Source organism: Peromyscus maniculatus, chromosome 12 (genome assembly GCF_049852395.1).
Source record: "Peromyscus maniculatus bairdii isolate BWxNUB_F1_BW_parent chromosome 12, HU_Pman_BW_mat_3.1, whole genome shotgun sequence".
NCBI classification, from domain to species: domain Eukaryota; kingdom Metazoa; phylum Chordata; class Mammalia; order Rodentia; family Cricetidae; genus Peromyscus; species Peromyscus maniculatus.
This window is the reverse complement of record NC_134863.1, coordinates 35,087,061-35,110,722: the sequence shown is the minus strand read 5'-3', so window position 1 is coordinate 35,110,722 and position 23,662 is coordinate 35,087,061. Positions and strand designations below refer to the sequence as shown.

At 46.1% G+C, this 23,662-nt stretch overlaps 1 protein-coding gene and 1 long non-coding RNA gene across 7 annotated transcripts in view; one reads left to right on the top strand and one right to left on the bottom strand.

The window, feature by feature from the left end:
- Positions 1–11,681, top strand: part of Sidt1 (SID1 transmembrane family member 1) — a 95,417-nt gene extending 83,736 nt beyond the window's left edge. For 3 of the 5 annotated variants that reach the window (XM_006975769.4, XM_076548871.1, XM_076548872.1), the window contains 5 exons: positions 1,379–1,425; positions 6,873–6,978; positions 7,075–7,185; positions 8,325–8,438; positions 9,765–11,681. In XM_006975769.4, coding sequence (XP_006975831.1) covers positions 1,379–1,425; positions 6,873–6,978; positions 7,075–7,185; positions 8,325–8,438; positions 9,765–9,827 — 441 coding nt within the window. In that variant the 3' untranslated portion in view covers positions 9,828–11,681. Of the gene's footprint in view, positions 1–1,378; positions 1,426–6,872; positions 6,979–7,074; positions 7,186–8,324; positions 8,706–9,764 lie in introns of those variants that run through there. The other 2 variants (XM_076548869.1, XM_076548870.1) reach the window with 2 other exon arrangements.
- A 1,982-nt stretch (positions 11,682–13,663) lies between these two features.
- Positions 13,664–22,432, bottom strand: LOC143268121 (uncharacterized). Of its 2 annotated transcripts, XR_013043748.1 has the most exons (4): positions 22,232–22,432; positions 18,010–18,333; positions 16,393–16,484; positions 13,664–13,848 (listed from the first exon to the last, which is right to left on the bottom strand). It is a non-coding gene; the product is annotated as an uncharacterized LOC143268121 (long non-coding RNA). The 2 variants fall into 2 exon arrangements; XR_013043747.1 differs by lacking the exon at positions 22,232–22,432 and having other exon boundaries at positions 18,010–18,783.
- Positions 22,433–23,662: the final 1,230 nt, after the last annotated feature.

Sequence of the window (23,662 nt, the reverse complement as noted above, 5' to 3'; positions counted from 1 at the left end):
TCGGAACAGTCTGGCTTGCCTAACACTCCTTGGTGCTCTCTCTGCCTGTTCGCCTGTCCTTCCTGGGGCCACTGCCAACCTCTGATCCGCTTCTAGAAGGTTGCCTTCTTGTTTTGCCTGTCTCGATGTGTCACGTGACTGGACTCGAGTCATGTGACACCTTCTCTTAGGCTTACCTCTTTCACTTAGTTACATGCATCTACATTTTCTCCTTGTTGTTTCCATGAAGGGGGACAGCTCTTTTCTCTTTAGTTCTGAAGACTCCTCCTTGGTCTCAGAGTACTACCACATAGTTATCTGTGAACCTACTGAAGGCTGGCTTGTTGCCTCCAGGTTTGGGTCCTTACCACTAACAGTGAGAGAGCATTCATGGGGGTGGGGTTGTTTGAACCCATGTGTTCAACCCATTTGGGTGCCTACCATGGGGAGAAATTGGTGGATGACATGGTAAGCAGGTATTCAGTTGTGTGTGAAAAACAAAACAAAACACCCAACTGCCCCCAAAGTGGCAGAGCCCGCCTGTACTCCTACACATTTGTTCTAGGAACAGACTGTTCTGGTGACTCCACATCCTCACCAGCATTGCCAACCAGTGCTTTAGATTTTCACTATTCCAGCAAGTAAATAAACTTTTGTTTCGTTTTCAGACAGGGTCTCCCTATGTAGCCCAAGCTGGCCTGGCACTTGCTATGTGGACAAGGCTGGACTCGAACTCAAGAGATTCACTTGCCTCTGCCTCCCAAGTATTAAAGATTAAAGAACTTAAAAAAAAGGCATTTCTTTTATATTGGATGGCACAGGTAAGGAAGCAGAGAATTGGGAAAATGGGAGACAAGTGGCCATGTACATGCAAGTATAATTAAACCCACCTAGGAGTTTTAAGTAGTAGCAAAGAGGCAGAAAGAGATGGAGAAAGAATTTCACTCAGAGTAACCTTAATCATGTGGACAGTTCCCTGTATCTCCCAGCCCCCATTCCTTAACTTCAGGGTTAAGATTGGGGCTTAGGAGTGAAAATTAACTCCTACATTTAGTTCTGACTGTGCAGTCCAGGGCATGGACGCATAAACAGTCGAATCCTCACGACTGAGTCATGAGTACATGTCACCAGCCTCCTGCTGAGAGGTAGAGCCAGTTGCTCAGCTCCACTGACCCCTGCAGGGGCAGCCACATCCTGCTCTGCTGACCACACTTTCCTACACGGAGCTCTGCTACAACCCTTTGTAGTCAGGTCTCGCTGTTCAGCCTGGCTGAGGATTAGGGTAAACCCCAGAATATGTCTGTCCAAAGGTTATTGTTTTTCCACAGGTGATGCTTTCGCCCCAGTGAGTTGCTAGCATCACGGCCTCTGTTCTAACACTCACTCTTCTCTCTTCCAGGACAGGATGGTGTTGCTTATTGTGGGAAATCTGGTTAACTGGTCCTTGTAAGTGGAATTACGGGCAATAATGTCCTTATCATTACTAATGTCTGTAACATTCGGTTTAGAGTTCTTTGACTGTCATTTTTACAAGGAAATCTGAAATTAAGGAGACTGTAAAACTGCTTGTCCCAGAGATTTGATAGAAAGTGTTAGGTGTTCCTTAACACCTGCAAAAAAACAAACAAAAGAAACAGAAAACCAAAACAACAAAATCACTAGGAGTCTGGAGAGACGGATCAGTTGGTAAAGGCACATGCTGTCAAGCCTGAGACCTGAGTTCAATCCCCAGAACCCATGTTGTGGAAGTCGAGAACCAACTCCATTAATTGTACACACACACACACACACACACACACACACACACCGTAACATGCTCATATATACAAATAAATAAACCTATTTTTAATTAAATAAATGCACTAGGAAGCTCTTGTATACTGGTGGAGGCTTCTTTAAAAAAATAAATAAATAAATAAAAAATAAAAACATTGATGCTTTGCTAGAATTCGCCCAACAAGACAAGTATCTATGTGGACAAACTGGATGGATGGGTGGATGGACTGATGGATCGATGACTGTGAGAAAGAAAGGAAGGAAAGAAAAAGGGAAGGAAAGGAAGGCTTTTTCCTATGAGTGCAAAATGCAACATAATTTAAAATTATCTTGTAGAACTTTGCATGATGCCTATCGAGGAGACATTCGTTTTTATAAAATATTTCTTCCTCAGTTTGTGGTGTGGTGTGTGTGTGTGTGTGTGTGTGTGTGTGTGTGTGTGTGTGTGCCTTTGCTATTTCTTTCTCTCTGTCCTCCTGTTCCATATCATTCTCCTGCAACTTGTCCCTCTTCATCCTCTAGTCCGTGTTTCCCCAGGTGAACATAAAACAGCTGCAACAGACACACAGTCTCTGCCAGTTGAAATTATCTTCTGCGACCTAGTCACACTTGTAACACAGGAGATGCCTCAGTGATCTCTCAAAAAAACAGTACCTTCGGCTGTTTTTAGTTATGGCTCTCAGCTAATATGTTTCTCTGGCTCTGGGACTTTTGACTCCCCATTCCTGATACACATAAGGACACAATCCACTCACAAGACAAGATGAATAGCCTCTCTTTGCTCACACAGCTCTGTAGGATGTCAAGTCCAGTAAGGTTTGATGTCCCATAATTCCCTGTTTTCCTGGCAGAGGGGCTGTCTCTTTTTCTGTTGTTCCATATAGATATAGAGTGATTGGCTATGACTGTTATTTTAAAAGAGTAACTCTCAGACAGGGTCTTCTGTAGCCCAGGCTAGCCTCTTGCCCCCACCTGACTGCTGGGATTATAGATGTGTGCTACCGTGTCTGGCTCACCTCTATTCTTCTGTTTATTTGGTACTGTGGATAAAACTCAGGGTCTCCTGCACGCTAATCAAGTGTTCTTCCACAGAGCTACACGCCAGCCCCAGCCCATTCTCATCTACTTATTAGAATGTTGTTTCTCTTGGTCAGAACATACATGCAAACATGTTCAAGTGGATGCAATCTATGGCCAATCCAGTATTTACAGATCCCATATTGTGTTCAGGTGGATGCAATCTATGGCCAATGCAGTACTTACAGATCCCATATTTATAAATATCAGCATCTATTTACTAATCATTATTTATTTATGTCTTCATCGTAAAGGAATAATTCCTATATGGCTCTGAAGAAGAAAACCTTAGGGGTGTCGGGGGCGGGGAGGGAACCCAGAGAGCCCAGGCAGCAAGCAGAGCAGCACACATATCAATAACTAACTGATGAATCTCAGGACAGGCCACCCAGGAGTTTTTAGTGAACTGAGGATTTCAGAGTCCTGAAGGATGGCATTTCATGCACAATCTACAGCACAGTCAGCTGGACTTGAAAATTCAAGGCCATTAATAACAGCTTTGCACTTGAAATACTTAGGAATAAAATTCGAGAGATGTGCGGAATCTTTCTTCTGAAAATTTAATCGCCTTATTAGGACACATGGAAGAAAATGTAACTGAGGGGAGAGAGATGTCGGGTCTCGGTTGAAAGACAGATTACTGTTCTCCAGCTAATGTATGAATTTAAAATCAGAGCTAGAATTGAGATAATGGACTGTTATTACAGAATGTATGCACTTAGGCAAGAGCATCAACAGTCTCTGAAAAGCAAGGTTAACATGAGGAAGGAGGGGCCGAGAATTCAGTAACTATTCCAACATTATCCAATAGAACTTTCTGGAATTATATAAATGCTCAGTACTGCACAGTCCTAACAGGAACTATTAACATGTGGATATTGTGATGCTGAAATGCAGCCTGTGTGTCTGAGGAACTGAATTTCAATTTTTATTTAGTTTTAATTAATTTAAATTTAGATAGCCATGTGTGACTGCCACATGAGTTGGCATGGCTAGCCTAATAAGGAAATCTAATATTAAAAAAAAAAAAAAACAGAGTGAAGCAAGCACTGATCCAAAATTAGAAATATAAGCCAGTGAGTCAGAATGAAGAGGACAGAAGCAGATGTGTTGGTAAGCATTATAACTCAGCTACTTGGGATAGAAGGCAGGAGGATCCCGAGTTCAAGGCAGCCTGAGCATCTAATCAAGACCCTTTTTCAGAATAAAATACAAATGGTTTAATCCCCCAGTACAGTGAAAGCAAACAGAATGGAGACAAGAAAAATCCTGACAAAACACCATGCCAATACAGATTTTACCACATTTAAGTTTTTATTAACATGTGATGATTTTATACACACACACACACACACACACACACACACACGTAGTTTAGTGTGATATTTCAAAACATGTATTCAGCATACACCAATCAACTCCACCTTCCTTTCATCCACCCTCCACTTCCCAACTTCTAGTCATCACTATTCTTCATTCAGGTTTGATTTCCATTTCCCTGGTAGCTAATGATCCTGATGGCTCTGTAATATATATATGCCATGTGTATACATTCTTTTGAAAAGAATCTAGTCAGATTGTCTGCTACTGCTGCTGCTGCTGCTGCTGCTGCTGTGTATGTGTGTGTGTGTGTGTGTGTGTGTGTGTGTGTGTGTGTGTGTGTGTGTGTAGGTGCATACACTAGGGAGCCCCTTATAGAGATCAGAGGTGTTGGGTGTCTTTCTCTGTTGCTCTCCACACATTTTTCAGGATTTCGACTAGACAGCCTGACTAATGAGGTGCCAGGATCCAACTGTCTCCATTCCCCAGAACGGAGTGTTCTGCCATGCCTGTGATCAGAACTCAGGTCCCCATGCTCATTGCAAGAGCACTTCACCCTCTGGGCCATTCCCCCCCCCCGCCACTGCCCCCCTGCCACCCCCTGTCCCTCATCTGCCCTTTTGAAAGTTGTATTAGTTGCTTTTTGTGTTATTGGTTTATCTGCCCATTTTAAAGTTGTATTAGTTGCTTTTTGTGTTATTAGTTTTTTGAATTCTTTGTATTTTGGGTGTTGTTTAGTTTGCTTTTCTGTTGATGTGCTCAATACCATGACAAGAGTCAGGAGAGGGTTTATTTCGGCTGACAGTTGTCGTCCATTATGAAGGGAAGTCACAACAGGCACTGAGGCAGGCACTGAGGCAGCTCCCCGGAGGAGCACTGCTTACTGGCATACTCATTCTGCTTTCTTCCACACCCAGGACCGTCAGCCTGGGGCTGACGCCACCTGCAGTGGACTGGGCCCTCCCCCACTAATGCCTGATCAAGAAAATGTCCAGCCTGATGGGGGCATTTTCTCAATTGAGGTTCCTTTTCCTAGATGACCCTATCTTATGTCAAGTTGACAACAGAATAAAACAAAACTAGCTAGGACAGATATTAACCCAAAATGAATCAATCCAGGATTGTTGATAGCTATTTTCTTGTTTTCAAACGCTTGTCTCTTCCCTCTGGGACCTGTTTGCTGTGCAGAAGCTTTTCAGTTTGATAAAATCCCACTTGTCAATTTTTACTTTTTGTTTCCTGGAGTCATAACATAGTTGTTGTTGTGTGTGTTATACTCTGTGTGTGTGTGTGTGTGTGTGTGTGTGTGTGTGTGTGTGTGTGTATGTGTGTTTGAGACAGGGTCTTGCTATCTAGTCCTGCCTTGTTTAGTCCTCACATTGTATCCCAGGATAGCCTCAAGCTCATGGCAATCCTCCTGCCTCAGCCTCCAAAGTGCTGAGATTACAGATCTGCGCCACCCATCACACTGTAGGTTTTTAAAGTTTATTTATTTATTTATTTATTTATTTATTTATTTATTTATTTATTTTAAATTCAAATAAGGAGATGAAGAAGAGTTACAGCTGCATGTAGCACAAGCCTTTAATCCCAGCACTTGGGAGGCAAAGGCCAGCAAAAGCAAAGGCCTGTCTCAGGGGGGGAAATGTTACCAATATTTTGTTATACTGAATAGAAATTTTAAACAAACTTGAAGTTAACCCTCAGTCAAAGTAAATTTCAGTGTCAAATTAAATATGGGCCACTGGCATTAACTTGGTAATGCTTGTCAAGCCAATTTGCTGTGGGATGTCCTGTATGTTGTGAATAAATAAAACGCTGATTGGCCAGTAGCCAGGCAGGAAGTATAGGATAGGTGGGACAAACAGAGAAGAGGGGCTGGGAGGTAGAAGTCTGGAGGAGACGCCAGCCTGCCGTCCAGGGAGCATCATGTAAAAGCTGCAGGTAAAGCCACAGAACACGTGGCAGGCGATATATAGATTAACAGAAATGGGCTGAGTATAAGAGCAAGAGCTAGACAATGATAGGCCTGAGCTAATGGCCAAGCAGTTTAAATAATATAAGCGTCTATATGTTTATTTTATAAGTGGGCTATGGGACTGCTGGGGCTTGGCGGGACCTGGAGAGAAAAACTCAAGTACACCAATTACTGAGGCAATCCTACCTCCAGTAATCTATTCTGATGAACTAATAATAAATGAAAACAAATACAGTGTGTCTGAAGCATTTACTCCTTCACCACAATGCTGTTTATAATCATGAAAAACTGAAGGATTCTGGGAAAACCATTCCACCCAGAGAGGAAAGATAACTGTTGACGGTGCATTCACTCATAAGCCCATTGTGAAGTCACTAGAAATGAATGTTCTGGCAAAGATGTAATAAGTGAAAGATTATTTATATCACTCATTAAGTTGTGTAATTGTCACTCACCATCCAAAGACATTTCAGTTAGCAGAGGACCACGTGTACACGGTGCTTCCGAAAGATGGTATAGCCTAGTGACATGGTGGCCATCTTGGCTTGCATAAGGACATGCTATGATGCTCACACAATGCCAAACTCACCGACTGTGCATTTCTCAGAATGTATCCCCGCCATCACACAATGCATGACTGTGCCTTAGAGTGGGTTTTTAACTAGTGAACTCCCACAGTGGGTAATGATCCACTCGTGTTATACCCGGTTTCGGCTGCCAACACCCTGTCCCATATCCACAGTGCCTTCTTTGGATTGATCTACCGGCCCAGGGACTTTGCATCCTACATGCTGGGCATCTTCATCTGCAACCTGCTGCTGTACCTGGCTTTCTACATCATCATGAAGGTGAGCACACGTGAGGAGCTGGCAGCGCCGTGGGGGGGGGGGGGAGCCTGCCTGCAGCTGGGACGCCAGCCTCTGTGGCTTTGCATCTCTCCACAGCTCCGCAGCTCCGAGAAGGTCCTTCTGCTACCACTGTTCTGCATCGTGGCCACGGCGGTGGTGTGGGCTGCGGCCCTGTACTTTTTCTTTCAGAACCTCAGCAGCTGGGAGGTAAGAGGCCCGTCCTTTCATCTGAGCAGTTCTCGGTCCATTGTGCCTTTTGGACCTTCCTCCCACTCCTGCTCTTGCCACTTCTTATCTTTCCCCCATTATTTAAATCCACAGCTTCCTCCAGAAGAGAGAAGGCTTAGCAGCCACCCTTAAATGACAGGCAAGTGACATGTGGTCAGCACTGCCAGGGTAATACCACATGAACTTGCAAACCCCGTAGATAGTGCAAACATGACCTTCTCTCGTTCCCTTACGGTTTGTGCCCAGGGATGTTTAACACTCAATTAGTATAGTGTCTCCATCTTTCTCGTCACAGCCGTCATCCATCAGTAAAGGCAGGAGTGGACACTACGTCCATCCTGCAGACAGGAAAGCTGAGACCTCAGAAACCAGCACTGTGTCTGAAGCACAAGCAGGAAGTCTCATCTCTCTACCACAGCATCAGCACATTTGATCTTAGAACATTTGTTTGACCCCAGAAAGCAAACTCATGAGCAGCCATTCTGTTTCTCGTTGACCTGGTAATTCTTGGCAGCCACTAATCTACCTTCTGTGGCCGTGGAATTGCCAGTCTGGGCATTTCCTAGAGCAGTGGTCCTCCACCTTCCTGTTGCTTCCACCCTTTAATACAGTTCCTCACGTTGTGGTGATCCACAACCATAAAATTATTTTGCTGCCACTTCATAAACTGTAATTTTGCTACTGCTATGAGTCATAATATAAATATCTGATATGCAGGATATTTGATATGCATCCCCTGTCAGGGTCTCGACCTACAGGTTGAGAACTGCTATCTTAGAGATAGAGCCACACACACACATCATGTGGCCTCTGAGTCTGGCTTTATCCACGCAGTGTGCAGTGTGATGGTTTCTAGGTCACCCACGCTGTGGCCCTGCATGAGCATGTCTTCTAATTACTGATCAGTTTTTCCACTGTGGGGCACAGTGCATGTTATCAGTCCATTCATTAGCTGGTGGACACCTGGGCTGTCTCCATCCTGGGACTATTCTAAGTAGAGTTGCTGTGAACAACTGTACCCGATCCTCAGAAGCCGACTTTCGAAGCGCTTCCTCAAAGTCAAACCCTGAAATCGTTGAACCACGGGACTTTTGCCTATACCCACCTCTTTCCTCCAGGGAACCCCAGCTGAATCCCGGGAGAAGAACCGGGAGTGTGTCCTGCTGGACTTCTTCGATGACCACGACATCTGGCACTTCCTCTCTGCTACTGCCCTGTTTTTCTCATTCCTGGTGAGTCAGTGGCATCTTCCGGCTCCGTTCTTCCCTTTGCAATCGTGCGTATTTCCTGCTGCTCATCCTCAACCTCTCGACATTCCCCTCCAGTTACTCTCTGCATTTGCTCCGTGCAATTCAACGCACTGACCATCTCCCTGTGTTTTCTTTCTTTCTTTTACTGTAACTTCTGTGAGGTCATAACTTTCATTTTTCTCTACTTTCCCATGTTTGCACACACAGAAGAGCGACAAAACCATTTTCCCTAAGTTGCATGGTGACCTGGGACAGAACTGGTTCTTGGACCCAAATGCTCAGAATTCCCCCGGTGGTTACTTAAGGCATTCACTAAAATTCTCGTCCATGGAATTATTCCTTCTCATGACAGGCTCTCTTCCTTCCCTTCCTCGAGCCTCACTGTGTATTTTGTAAAGACTAGGTTCCTAGAGAAACTCAAAGGGCCACCTAGCCAGCGTGTTCCTAATCTAGGGTTCCTTATGATTTGTTTGTGCCCCTTCCCAGAATCCATTAATAGTTATGCTGACATAAGATGACCATCCTCGGCATTCTTTAGTCCTTTTTTAAATTCCCTAATTAAATGTCTGTGGTGCCTGGACACAGGTTGGGGTGATAACTGTGGGCGGTCACTGCAGATGGCCTCCAGCCTTATGAGGCCAGGCATGCAATCACAAGAGTGGAGCAGGGCTGCCCTCTAGTGGCCGAAGTGGAAAGTTCTACCAATCTGTGACCCTTGGACTTTACTGATAAGAGAGAAGACATGAGATAAGAAGAGTGGTCTCATGTGGGGAGGGAATTGGAGCAAAACAGGAATGGTCCACTTCTTACATAGCAATGCACTAAACAACAATGCTTCGTCTTGATTTACATGTCTTCTAAGGAATGACTACCCAGGCCACCTTACTCAAATATTTTACCATTCTGCACCCCAAGCTCCCGATACTTACGCCCTAGTTTAATTTTAACCCTCACACATCTGCCTGTGAAATATATTGTCTTCTACCTCATGCGCTTTCTTCCTATTTAAGATCCTTTCCCAAATGTGAGCTCCAGGGCAGAGGGTGGGTATCGCTTCCATCCCTAGCTGAGTCTCTAGTATCGTGAATAGCACATGAGAACCCTCTCCATGGGTATTTCAATAAGTTGACACAGGAGCTATAATTTGGTAATAATAAGTCCCAGTTAAAAAGCAAGGCATTGCGGACCACTGCCAAAAATATGGGAGGGGAGATGTCGCTTTCGGTCTGTGAAGTCACGAAGAGAAAGCAGGGGCTCCGTGTGACCAGGATTTACATTCCCTTCCCATCTCCAATCCTCTCACTACAGGTGTTGCTGACTCTGGATGATGACCTGGATGTGGTCCGCAGAGACCAGATCCCTGTCTTCTGAGCCTGCAGCATTGCAGGAGAAAGCCCGATCCACCTTGGTGCTGTTTCCTGGAAAATAGGGTGACTGAAGCAGCATGCCCACTGCCGGACACTCCGCTCGTCCCAACGGGAGTCCACGGTGTCTGCATTCACACGGAAAGGCGAGAGCTTGGGGTGAGCTCACCTGGGGAAGAGTGGGAGAAGGGAAGCCCTGCTGTGCGCAGAGGCAAAGCCAGGAGGCTCCAGAACCTCTGTCTGCAACTTCGAGCTCAATCTAGATGCAAGCTGCCTCAGGCCTGCTTGCTGCCTCGGCCCCTCCCCTCCTCACTGAGATCGGCAAGAAACCAGCTAGTTGTACCTCCCACCTAGAACCTTTGCTGTGGTCACTGCCAACCCTGTAAGATAGATACCTGCTGCTCTAGAAGCCCAAAACACCATCTCACTTCCCTGGGTCCTCAGAGGATGTGATTCCTCAGAATATGGTGCAGAAGTGGGACTGAGTCTCCATCCAATTGGGACAGACGTTCTGGTAACTCAAGCTATTCAGGAGGAATACTAAACAGTCTCCCAGGTTCCTGGCGCTACTGGAAATGCTCAGGATGGGACTTTGTCATGCACGCTCTGATCGGGTCACCATTGCTGGCCCCAAAGTCTAGGGATCACCTATTTCCTAGTGTCTTCACCTCACCACGGGATGTTTACCCGGCACTCTGAAGCGGCCTTCTCAGAAGGGCCCTCTTTCTCCATAGATTTCTGACAGCTCCAAGATGAATGAGAAAGGGAGAAAACTCTACAGCAGAAGTGAGAGAGCTCCATCCGTGCGTGCGTGCGTGCGTGCGTGCGTGCGTGCGTGCGTGCGTACACAGCCTTGGCAGGGAAATCAGCGTTCCCGGCGGCATTACCCCAGGGTCCTCCACAGTTGAGCCTCTCACCGGTCACTTACGGAGCTGTAACTCTGGCTGGACATGTGTTCCTCCTCAACGTGGGTCCAGGAGCTCATAGTTAATCCAGCTGCCTCGAATTGCATCTCCCTAGTCTGATGTAAAACAGCTCAGTGCTCTAGTTCCTCCTCTCACATCATCTGACAAACCCCGCGAGAAGCCTCATTTTGACCAGGCTTCCTGGTTGCCTGGAGTACGGTGTCACCAGAAAACAGACGTACAAGTGTGTGTACACATGCCTACTTGCTTGTGAACTTGAAGTCTCTCCTCACCCGTGCTTTCTTGATCACTTATGAAGGAAACGGACCAGGCATTCCTCTTTTTAAACGTTATTATTCTTTCTCTCAAATATCTGCATACTGTTTGAACATGTGCTTTGGAAGTTTGAACAGTGAGCTTTCCTTGATTTTAAAAATGCAAAGATAATTTCCACGAATTATTTTGTGCGGTTTTTCTTTCTTTCCTATGTGGTCTTGTGTTTGCAATGTCTTTTCTGTTTCTCTTCATTACTTCAAAACTTGTTGGCTTCTGTGGGTCATATGAAAACTATCAATTAGATAGTTGTCCTAGTCAAACATCTTTAAAAAAAAAAAAAAAAAAAAAAGGTTGCCAACGAGTGAGACGTTGTGGCTCATGCCCTTAATCCTAACAAAGGCAGAGGCAGGTGGATTTATGTGAGTTCAAGGACAACCTAATCTACAAAGTGAGTTCCAGGCCAGCTAGGGCTGCACAGTGAGACCCTGTCTCAAAACAAAACAAAACAAACAAACAAAAGAAAGCAAGTTCAAATCTGATTGCTTATGGCTAATTGCTGATTCTTTCAAAGTAGTCCTTCTAATGTTGAATCCTAAATGGCCCAATAAGGAAAGTGTGTACAGAAAAGAGCATCCAAACAGACCTGTGACCTGAGAGAATAAATACAAAGATAAACTATCTGTTTTGGAATCTTGTTTGCGGGGCAGAGAGTCAATGAAAACAGGACAATAGAAAGGGCCCTATGGGAGGGAAGGAGAGAGGGTGATTGCACTCATTCTTGTGTTCTGTTGTGTCTTGTTGTACTATAATGTCACATGTCCTGGTCATTTCTGTTCTTTGCAGCAGGACTAAAAAGCCCCAGACCAAATCTGCCTTTAAAAATAGAGCTTCCAAGTCACGTGTTGCTAGTTCTTTCTACAGCCTAGATCTTGTGGTTGGAAGTCAGGGTGCTTCATTTTAGGATGCTAGTATGCTGGGGTAGAGGAAGGCCACTGGAAATGTCAGGAGCCTCTGGCTCATCACTGATATCTAAAAAAATGCCTATGCAAACTCTCTGCCAAGTTTTTTGCTCCTTAAAAGCCAAGGCCAGCCGGGCAGTGGTGGCGCACACCTTTAATCCCAGCACTCGGGAGGCAGAGCCAGGTGGATTTCTGTGAGTTCGAGGCCAGCCTGGACTACCAAGTGAGTTCCAGGAAAGGTGCAAAGCTACACAGAGAAACCCTGTCTCGAAAAAAAGCAAAGCAAAGCAAAACAAAACAAAACAAAAAAGCCAAGGCCAGGCTCACTCTGAGGGCCAAGTGCAGTGGACAGGTAACAGAGAGCGTGAAGGGTGGAGGCTCTTGGCTGAAAACACTCAGAAGTAAAGAGAGCTTCTCGGTTGGAGAGGAACAGAGATGCAACAGCCAGAGAAGGGAGACTGTGCTCGTAAAATACGAGCTCTTCGCACCTCCGACAAACGCCGAAGAGCCAGCTGCACCTGTTCACGCGGGATGCCTGGGAGATTCGCCTGGTTTTATTTTAGCAGCAAGAGAAGCCAGTGGAAAACTGGAATCTATCTGGGGAAGGGACTTTCCATGACTAAAGGCAACCCCTGAGCCAGCAACTGGGGACGAAAACAGTTGCAGCTGCTTCCCCGGTGACTCCAGACACCCCGCAGAATGTTCTGTGGGGTTGCAGAATGCATGTGTCAGCGAATCAAATAATACCCGAACCGAATGCTTCTCGTTCTGGGTGCCAGGCGCTCTGTCTTAATCTAGGGAAAGGCAGGAGCTAAAAGATACCTCGTGGAAGCAGCAGTCAAGGGCAAGCGAGATCACAGAGCCGGACCTCCTGGCTGGGTGACCTAAGTTTAGCTGCCGAAGCTGAAATTCTGTGCACAGCTCCACAATGTCGCAAGGCTCATGAAAGTGGTAAGGGCCCAGGAATGCCATCCCCACAAGACTGGTCCTCAGGTCCCACCTCCTAACACCCACGGGGATTTGGGACAACAGCATAGCCTTCAGCTGTCCTGGTTCTTGCCTTTCAGATCCTCCATGGCAGCCACCTGTCCTGTTTCCTATCCTCATCTGCAAGTGACCCTAGGGTTGGAAAAGGCTTTTGACCTTCAGAGGCAAGACCCAGATTGTCCCTTATCCAATCCCTAGGCTCCTCCTTGCCATCTACCACAGCATTTTTCTCTTAATTCCAACCAGCAATTTTTAATGCCTCCAAAATTGGAGCCTAGTGGAGAGTCTGGCTATAAACAGTATCAGCCTTTATCACTGCCATCTGTGCCCTGGGTCTCAGAGGAAAGAAAGCTTCGATTTGTGTCCTTTGGAGTGGCTGTTACCACGGGAGTCTAATGAATGTCAGGTGTAGTGCCCCCACACTCCTTACCCATCAGTCAGGGCTCCCACTATCAACCAGGCTGGAGGCTCTGCCCGTGAGGAGGGAGCCTCAACCTCTCAGGTACCCAGGAAGAAGGTCCTAGAAAGAAGGACAAGTGTCAAGTGACCAGCCATGACTCATCTCCTGAAAGAAAGAAAGAACACAGAGTGAAGATGATTTGCTCAGCCTGAAGCTGGCCAAGGCTGGCTCGTGCTGGTTCCACATGGCAGGGAAAGCAGACGTTTTTGCTTCGTTTGCTTTCACTGTTTGGAGAAGACAAGGCACACACCAGGGCTAAGTTTGCACGTCTCCTTGCTATTCAGTCACCACTGCCAACGAGGCTAAGGGCTTATTTGAATCTTGGTCACTAACACATATGAATTCGGGCAAACACAGCAAGCGTCCCAGAGTTTCCATGCTAGAGTAACCATCTTGGTTCATGCTGTGAAGTCTTCCTGATGTGAAGTCTTGATGCTCTCACTGGAAGACAAAGAGGACAAGGTGGTTACTGTCTGTGGTGGTTAATGTCGTCAACTTGACAGGCTCCAGAATAATCTGGGAGACAGGCCTCTGGGCACACCTCTACGGGTTTATCTAGATTAGGTTAGACTGTGGGCATGCCTGTAAGGGATTGTCTGAATTGGATTAATGAGGTAGGAAAACCTACCTTAAGAGTGGACAGCACTAAGTCCTGAGCTCGGTACCAGACTGAGTTGACTGAAACAGGAAGTGATCTGAGCACACAACATTGACAGCATTCATTACACTCTGCTTCCTGGCTGCAGATGCCATGTGACCGGCCACCTCACACTCCTGTGGCTATGACTTCCCCCACAAACATGGATTGCACTCAAACTGTGAACTAAAATCAAACCCTCGGGACTTTAGGTTGCTCTCGTCAGATGTTTTGTTAGAGACAAGAACGGTAATTAAGATTCCTGTTCTTTTGTTCGCCCAACCTGAGAGGATTGGAGCTCTGTCTAGTTTCGAGGATATCATTATTTTCCCTGGAGACTTAAATTAAAACAAACAAACAAACAAACAAATAAACAAAAGCAAACAACCGTCAGCACCAGGCTGGACGGGTCGCTCAGCTGTCAAGAGCACCAGATGCCCTGTGAGAAGACTGAGCACAGTTTCCCAGCTGAGTTGAGGGCATCGATGAAAGCATAGGAAGACCCAAAATGTGTCAGAGCTGCATAAAGGAAAATAAATGTAAAAGCCTTTCCCTGCTGGGCTGGAGAGATGGCTCAGCAGCTAAGAGTACTGGCTGCTCTTGCAGAGGACTAAGGTTCAATTCCCAGCACCCACACGGCAGCTCACAACTGTCTGTAACTCCAGTTCCAGGGGATCTGACACCCTCACACAGACAAAGGTGCGCACAAAATAAATAAAATTTAACTGAGAGTAGGCCCGTATTTGAATTCTCTACCTCTCTCCCTATGTCTCAGATGTTGTATATGTGAGTCGGAATCTGTGCCTGCCAGAAGGCTGTCTGTGACTCTGTCTTTGTGTCTGTGTGTCCTTACCAAAGGGCTTTTGCCCTCTGTTTACTGGGCAGCATAGAAAGCTTCACATAGGGACGAAATGGGGGATACTTTACAGAACTCTTTAACAGGGTTTTAAAAGGGATTAAGTCACTCACCCCCAGTTGACCCAGATAATTAACAAACAAATGCTATCAATCAGTATCTGAACATTGTCTTCCACATGTACTGTGGATATTTGTTTTAAAAGGTTGCTTTCAATCTATTTGCTGTTTCCAACATTTATTACTCTAATATACACATACACATGTGTTACTCTGGATCGGGGCATGGAAGAGAACATCAGTTAAGGTTATACCTATGTATTAGCCTGGGTTGTAGAAGCTGATTACATGGGAAATTCCAGGAAGTGAGGTTGTTGCACTGTTCTCATAAAGGCAGGCTACAAAGTAGGATAGCAATCTTAAGTTTTAAGTGACCCACGAGGTGTATTAGTGACTCTGAGGTCCAGAAGAAGTTCCAGTCTTTTAGAATGTAGGAGATATTTTTATGATAATGTCTCACCACACTCAGCACCCATGGTGGGCAACTTATATACATCTGTAATTCCAGATCCAGGGAGAACTAACACCCTCTTCATCCCTCTGTGGGTGGCTGTCACACACACACACACACACACACACACACACACACACACACACACACATTCAAAATAGAAATTTCTAAGTTCTCCTATATCCTTTGGCTTCTGTGAAGTCCCTGTGACCCAAGGCTCATCCATTTCCCTGAATGTGAATGATGGCTAACCACACTGGCCTTGAAGTAACAATACACTTTAGTCAAGAGCTAAAGGAAATGTCCACCGCCCATTTCTTAGTATATCACAAAAGGGAAGAAGAGAAATCTGGTATTCAGTTCCCCATATCCCACTCTGGGCCTCTTTAAGCTAAATCTTGACATTTCTTGGGAATAACAGTCTCTGTCGTTTAAATAAAAGGTTATCTAAAATGATTCAAAGTATCCTATTTTAGGATAATGAAATGTTGCCATCAAAGAAAGATTCTGATTTGCATTTTGTGGTTTTTATTACATTGCTTATGCAAACTTCCACAGGGCATCTGGTGCCAGGCAGGCCTCTTCCATGAAGAGGGTGGCTTCAAGCCTGTTTCCTCTGCTTCTAAAACATGGGACAATTTGTGGGGTGATCTACTTTTTAGGGGGTGCACTGCCTGTTATTTTCTTCCCACTACTCCTCTGCTTGCTTCACCCAGTAGCTGGGAAATATTTGGACTGGGCAGTGGGAGGAGTCAGGGCATAGTGAGGACAAAAAGCATACAGACTTTTCTATCCCGTGCTCTGTAATCCAAAAGAGAAGATGGATTGGAAACAAATTACTATAATGTGTTCGTTATAAGCAAGCAAAGAGTGAAAGAACAGAGTGGCTTAGCATGTCTTGGTCACTGTTCTATTGCTGTGAAGAGACACCATAACCAAGGCAATTTTTAGAAGAGAAGACATTTAGTTGGGGCTCACTTACAGTTTCCGAGGTTTAGTCCATTATCATCACAGCAGGGAGTATGGCAGCAGGCAGGCAAGTGCTGGAGCAGTAGCTGAGAGCTACGTCCTGATCTGCAGAGAGAGAGGCAGAGAGACAGAGACAGAAGCACTCTGAACCTGGCATGGGCTTTTGAAAGCTCAAAGCCCACCCCTAGTGGCACAGTTCCTCCAATAAGAACACACCTCCTAATCCTTCTAATCCTTTCAAATCACGTCACTCTCTGATGACCAAGCATTCAAATCTCTGAGCTCATGCGGACAGTTCTTACTCACACCACCATGGCATTCACACAGAAGAGGAAATAAACTCAAATAATTCTCAACAGTTTTCAATCTGGAATGTAAAGCCCTTCTTGCTGTCACAACTTAGCATCTCTCTACAACTACATTCCAAGAAGGACTGTTTGGCCCACTAGATCTCCATCAAGGGCCTCTTTGGGGGGGGGGGTGCATGCTTTCTCCTCCTTGTCTACTTCTATCTCACATGATGAAAACCATGCCTTGTATTCAGCCTCAAAGAGAAGAGAGTGTGTCAGGCTTGGTGGTGTACACCTTTAATTCTAGCACTTAGCAGGCAGAGGCACACAGATTTCTATGATTCTGAGGCTAGGTCTAGTCTACATAGCAGGTTCCAGGCCAGCCCAGGGCTATATGTTGAGACCTTATGGTGGAGAGAGAGAGAGAGAGAGAGAGAGAGAGAGAGAGAGATATTAAAGAAAGAATGGGAACTTTGAAGACATAAGCTTCACACTAAAATGTCTCCAAATATGCCTGAGAATTTCCAGTTGAGTTTTGAGTGTTAGAATAATGTAAAAAGAATGTGAATGGGATGCTGCAGAGAAGGAGAATAACACACACCACACTGGAAGACAAATGGAAACCCAGCTGTGGAACTGTTTTCTGACAGTCTAAAGGGGAGGAACACAGGATTTCAGCCTAAGATACTCCTTGAAGTTTTAAATGTGAAAGTGGCTTTAAACAAGAAGGTAAGTGTTGCTGGAGGGCTTCTCTCCAGGTTCCCCAAGCCCCGCAGTCCCACAATCCACTTATAGAATAATCACTCAGATGTTTATATTACTTATAAACTGTATGGCCATGGCAGGCTTCTTGCTAACTGTTCTTTTATCTTAAATTAACCCATTTTTATAAATCTATACCTTGCCACGTGGCTGGTGGCTTACCAGAGTCTTTACATGCTGCTTGTCCTGGCGGTGGCTGCAGTGTCTCCCTCCTTAGCCTCCCGCTGAGAATTCTCCTCTCTCCTTGTCCCACCTACTTCCTGCCTGGCAACCTACTTCCTGCCTGGTCACTGGCCATCAGTGTTTTATTTATATAGAGCAATATCCACAGCAGGTAAGTGTTCTCTAAAGGAACAGACTGGATAGAACACACACACACACACACACACACACACACACACACACACACACTCACATACACACACACACATACACACATACTCACATACACACACACACACACACACACACACACACACACACACACACACTCACACACACACACTCAAGACAAAAAGGCCAAGAATCTGGTAGTTAGTTGTTCAATCCACAAGACTGGATGTCTCTGCAGTCCAAACCTGGTGCTGGAGTCCTGGAGTCCCTAGAGAGCTGCTGGTCTTCAGTCTACATTGGAATCCCAAGGAGGTAGACTCTGACACCAGGGAAGGAATGCCTCGGAAACAGGGTAGATGAACTTGCCAGTGAGAGCGAAAACTAGCAGGCAAACGCCAAGTCTTCCTTCTTCCATGCTCTTTTAAGTGGGCTGCCACCAGAAGGTGTGGCCCAGAGTTAGGGTGGGTCTTCTGACATCACTGGCATGGCCGGCTGCTTGGGTTGATAGCTTTTTCCAGATGTGGTCAAGTCGACAACCAAGATTAGCCATCACAGCAAGCAAGCAGAGACTGGACATGGAGAGAAACTCGGTTGCTTTCAGGTGACAAAAACAAAGAGGTAACACACAAGGGAAGAAAACTGTGTAACTTCCCAGACAGCAGTGCACAGGAGTGGTCGTGACCTGCAATGGATAGAGCCTGCAGAATGTCATTTAGTGAGAACACTGTATAAATCTTAGGGAAGAGCGGCCGGACCAAAGGAGGAGGAGCAAACCATTGACGCAAGGGTTTAACCTGTTTGCTAGATTTTTAAAAATTAATTAATTAATGTGCATTGGTGTTTTGCCTGCATGCATGCCTGCTGTGTGAGGGTGCCGGATCCCCTGAAACTGGAGTTACAGGCAGTTGTGAGCTGCCATGTGGGTGCTGGGAACTGAACCTGGGTCCTTTAGAAGAGCAGCCAGTGCTCTTAACCGCTGAACCATTTCTCCACCCTTGGTTTGTTAGGAAGATGAAAGAGTGGGGCGGGGGAGGGGGAGGCAGTCCCCTGGGTTCCTCTGAGCTGAGGGTGCAGAGATCTGCAGCTACTACAGGGGGTATTTTAAAATACCACGCAGGGGGCTAGCAATGTAGCTCGGCTGCTGGAGTGCTTGCCCAGCACGCACGGAGCCCAGCACTGCACAAACTGGGTGGGGTGGTGCATACTATGACCGCAGCATTTGGGAGGTTGAAGGCAGGAGGATCAGAAGTTCAAAGTCAGACTTGGGGTTCAGTCCTCAGCACTAGAAGAAACAAGTTCAAGGTCATCCTCAGTCGCGCAGCAAGTCCTGGGCCACCCCAGGCTACAGAAGAACCTCTCTCAAAAGAATGAAAACTGAAATACCATATGCAGACTAACGGGTCAGCTGACAGCCACTGGGTTCTCCCAGCCTGGAATGTCATGCCCAGAAGAAAACATCTGTCTTTTCAGATAAACGGGGAGATAGATGTCAACCAATAAGGATGCTTCGAACCAACATCAAGTATTTCACAAGAAAAATGAGAAGAAAAAAAAAAAAAAGGCCATGTCCAGTGCCAGCAGGGAGCAGAGGTTTACGGAGAGGAACATTTGGGGTGGAGATCCTTTGAATTCATCATCAAATAAACAAAATCAGTGCCTCCTAGCCTTGGATATTGCCAGGGCCTCTCCTGCTTCAGAACAAACATGAGCTGGAGTCACTCGGGCTTGGCAGAATCTAACCACTGGCAACTGGTGGTGCCTCAGCTCCTGACTCTGCCCCAGAACCTGAATGGCAGAACAGATGATTCAAACCCATTCACTAGGCATCCTGCCAGTACTGCGCATGTCTCTGGTTCCAATCCTGAAACCCTCCCCATGCCCCACATGGAGAAGCCGATGCTAAGAGAAATCACTAGGGGAAGGACCACGGCTGCAGAAACCTGAATTTCCAGTCAGGAAGGTGTGATTGGGGTCAGACCAAAGAAGACACGATTGTACCCCAGGGAAGACCCAGCCGTTCTCTGGGTGTGCTTCCGCACATGCCAGACACACAGCCTGGGGTTATAGAACCGCCGAGCAGCTGAGCTTATGAACAGAAAGCAACAGCTATTCAGAAAGCCCAGAAGATATGTGGCCTTTACAGAAACTTAGTTATAACGAACCTGCAAGGCCACTGGAGAGCCAGGCAACGAAACTAAAGTTTTGGAACTTTCCGGATCTCTAAATTGGAAACGCAGGACTCATGTGAGGATGGCTCCATCCATTTCAAAGCCTCTGAGTTCAGAATTAAAGTCTTTTTTCTTTTTCTTTTTATATAAATTCAGTGATTACACTGGCAAAGAGCTCGAGACCCAAATGCTCTCATTTTAAATTAAAATCCACACGCTGTAAAGTTTCAGGTTACCCCTGGGAGCCTGCTGATTCAAAACTAAAGTTGAAAATGGAAAGAAAGCAAAAAAAAAAAAAAAAAGACCGGGTGGTGGTGTGGCGCACGCCTTTAATCCCAGCACTTGGGAGGCAGAGGCAGGCGGATCTCTGTGAGTTCGAGGCCAGCCTGGGCTACAGATCAAGTTCCAAGACAGCCAGGGCTGTACAGAGAAACCGTGCTTCAACCCCTCCAACAAACAAACAAAAAACATCAGAGACTCAAACAGTTGCCAAGGGTCAAAGGTCATCCAGCAGGACTTCTGAGACAACGGTGTCAGCCCAATGGACAAGACAGAGTCTCCAAGTCTCTTCAGTGATGGAACCATCTTTGATTTTGGTATCTGGGTCCTGCCCTCACCTCCGATAAGGCTGTGGTTTTAATTCCCAAGAACTGGGATTAAAAGCATGTGCCACCACTGCCTGGCCATATTTCTTCATTTGTAGTAAGATGACAAAATATTTCTAAGTTTGTCCAGAAATGATGCAAAACCCCCCCCCACACACACACACACAAGTGTAGTGTGTATACAATGTGAATCTGCATGGTCACTCCATAACATCAACCAAAACACCAGGATCTAGCCTAATTGAAGCATGGACTTCCAGGAAAGTCTCTGACGCAGGAAGTTCATCACATCAGTCTGGATGCGGGCTCTTTGCGGACCCACAGATCTGAAGCTAAGGGAGGGAAGGAAACATCACTGATAACCAGCAGTGCAGAGAACAAACTTGTCTCAAAACCGGATTTCCATCTTCCAAAACATCCGTAGCTTACTTGATGGCATGAAAAAGTGGTCCCGAGATACTATTCAGCCAAACTACCTGACTGCCGACTTACCCAGGAAGCAGAGTAACCTCACCTCCTTAATGTCTCACAGGGAAAAGAAATGGCCAAGGTAGAAGTTGGTGTTGCTCAGCTAAAGAGACCGCGGTGGAAGCCTGAGGTTCAGTCGCAAGTTTAGAGAGATGGAAACAAAGCAAGATTTTTGTTGTTTTGCAGCAGTGTGTGGGGGGACCCTTGCAGATATAATTTTTTTGTCTTTTCTAACACCTGTGAGGTAGGTAGGGCAGGTAATGGTAGCAACAAACACATAAACTATGACACAGAGAAGTTATGGAGCTTTGCCAGACACAAAACAGCAGCACAGATGTCTCAGAAACAGGGGGGCTGAGGGCATAGGTTAGTCCATCACGTGGGGTGATGGGGGAGAGGCAGAAAAACTTGACGATGCTGCTGGACTCGGTCAAGAGAAACCAACATCAGCTTGCACTTCCGTCACAAGTGTTCCTCTGTTTTACTCTTATTATTTTAGGTGTATGAGTGCTTTGTCTGCACGTATGTCTGGGTACCACTTTGGTCCTGGTGCCTGTAGAAACCAGAAGAGGGCACCAGATCCCCCTGGGACTGGAGTTACAGATGGTTGGGAGCCACCATACGGGTGCTGGGAATCGAACCCAGGTCCTCTGGAAGAGCAGCAAGTGCTCTTAACCACTGGGCCATTTCCCTCCAGCCCCAGCAGATCATGTCTTAATCTCGATTCTCAGGAAGCTAGGAGAAGGAAAATATTGTGGGCTTTGAAGTCCTGTGCACTCCTTTCCTGGGGTACTTATGTGACCTTTGTGGCTCTCATTTTCTATTTATGTATTAGACTATGCTATGCTATAAACATGAAGTGTACCCAGTTGCTCGTGTATTGTAGGCTTGGTATTGAGCTGACAGATCCAGTCATTGAGAGGGCCCGGGAACATGAGGCCCCTGACCTGATCACCAAGTAGTTTTCTAGTTGACACAATCACGATTGATGGCATTATTTGGAGGTAATGGAAAATCTCAGAGGCTAGATTTTAGTTGGAGAAAGTAGGTTATGTCTTTGGGGGGATTTTCTTATTTTTTGTTTTAAAGCTATTTTATTGTTTTATTCTTAATTATACCTGTATGTGCACATGAGTATAGGTGCCCAGAGACCAGAGAGCTTGTGAGATCCCATACTGGCTACTTTTCTGTTGCTGTGATAAAACACCATGACCAAAGCTACTTACAGTGTTTAATTGGGCTTATGGTTCCAGAGGGACCAGTCCATCATGGCTGGGAACATCCAGCGAGTGGCAGGAACAGGAAGCTGAGCGCTTTCTCTTCCTTTACCTCAAGCATGACTCGAAGAGACAAACTGGAAGTAGGCTAGACTTCTTACTCTCAAAGCCCCCCCCCCAGCCCCAGTGACACATTTCCTCCAGCAAGACCACACCACCCAAACCTCCCAAACCAGGGACCAACCATCTAAATGCCAAAGACCATGAGGGACATCTCATTCAAAACACCAAAAAGCACCTGGAACTAGAGTTACAGACAGTAGTGAGCTGTTCAACATGACTGCTGGGAACCATCCTGGGGTCCGCTGTAAGAGCATTTACATGCTTCTAATTGCTGGGCCATCTTTCCAGCCCCCACCCCTCACCAGGGCTTTTCTTACTCCGACCCCCTTGTATCTGTTGCCCTCTTGGCCACCACTGAGTGGGCAGCTTTGCTGTTCCACGCTGCTCTGCCATACCACAGGCCCAGAAACAAAGGATCCAGCCAACCAGAGTGGAACCTGGAGATCATAGTCCAAAGCAAACCTTTTCTCCTTCCAAACTGTTTTCTCGGGAACTTGTCATGGTGACAAACAGTTAACATAGGACAAGATAAAGATGAGGTGTGAAGGCTGATCTTGTCAACTTGATGAGATCTGAAATCAATATCAGATACTCCTTTGGGCAGGTCTACTAGAGTATTTCTTAAAATGATTAGCTGAGGAAGCCCCTCTCCCAGGATGGAAGGCACTTCCTGGTGGGGGACCGGCTACCAGGAGGTTCTAGTGAAAAGCTGTGGCCTCTCACCTGCCCGCCTTCACCCTTGCTGGGGGGTGAATCCACACTATCCCCGCCACTGCTCCTGCCAGCCTCTGCTGCCCCTGGAACCCAGCCCCTTCTATTTTCCAACACGCCCTGCACACCGGGGGCTCTCTAGGAATATTCCAGTCCTCCCAGCACCACACTGGGACTGCTGAGGTATCCAGCCACCCGGCCTGAGCAACTTTTCAACAGACAGTCCATTGTGCAAGAGCCCAGCACGACCCATGTAAGCCAACTGAATAAATTCCCCCTTTTATATACATATAATGTGTGTGTGTGTGTGTGTGTGTGTGTGTGTGTGTGTGTGTGTATCCATTCAATTAATTCTGCTCCTCAGAGAATCCTAACACTCAAGGCATAAATGAGACCAACCCCTGACTATCTGCTGCCCAAATGCAAGTGACCATATTACTATTGAAGTACTTTTTCTTTATATTATGCCAAGCTGCTCTTTTCTAAGTATTATTTATTCTGAATTTGGGGTTGATCATTTCTGTATCGTTTTTACCCCATCTGAAAACAATACATTGATTGGAAGGACCTATAGATAATCAAACCCAGGGCCCTGTGCTTCACACG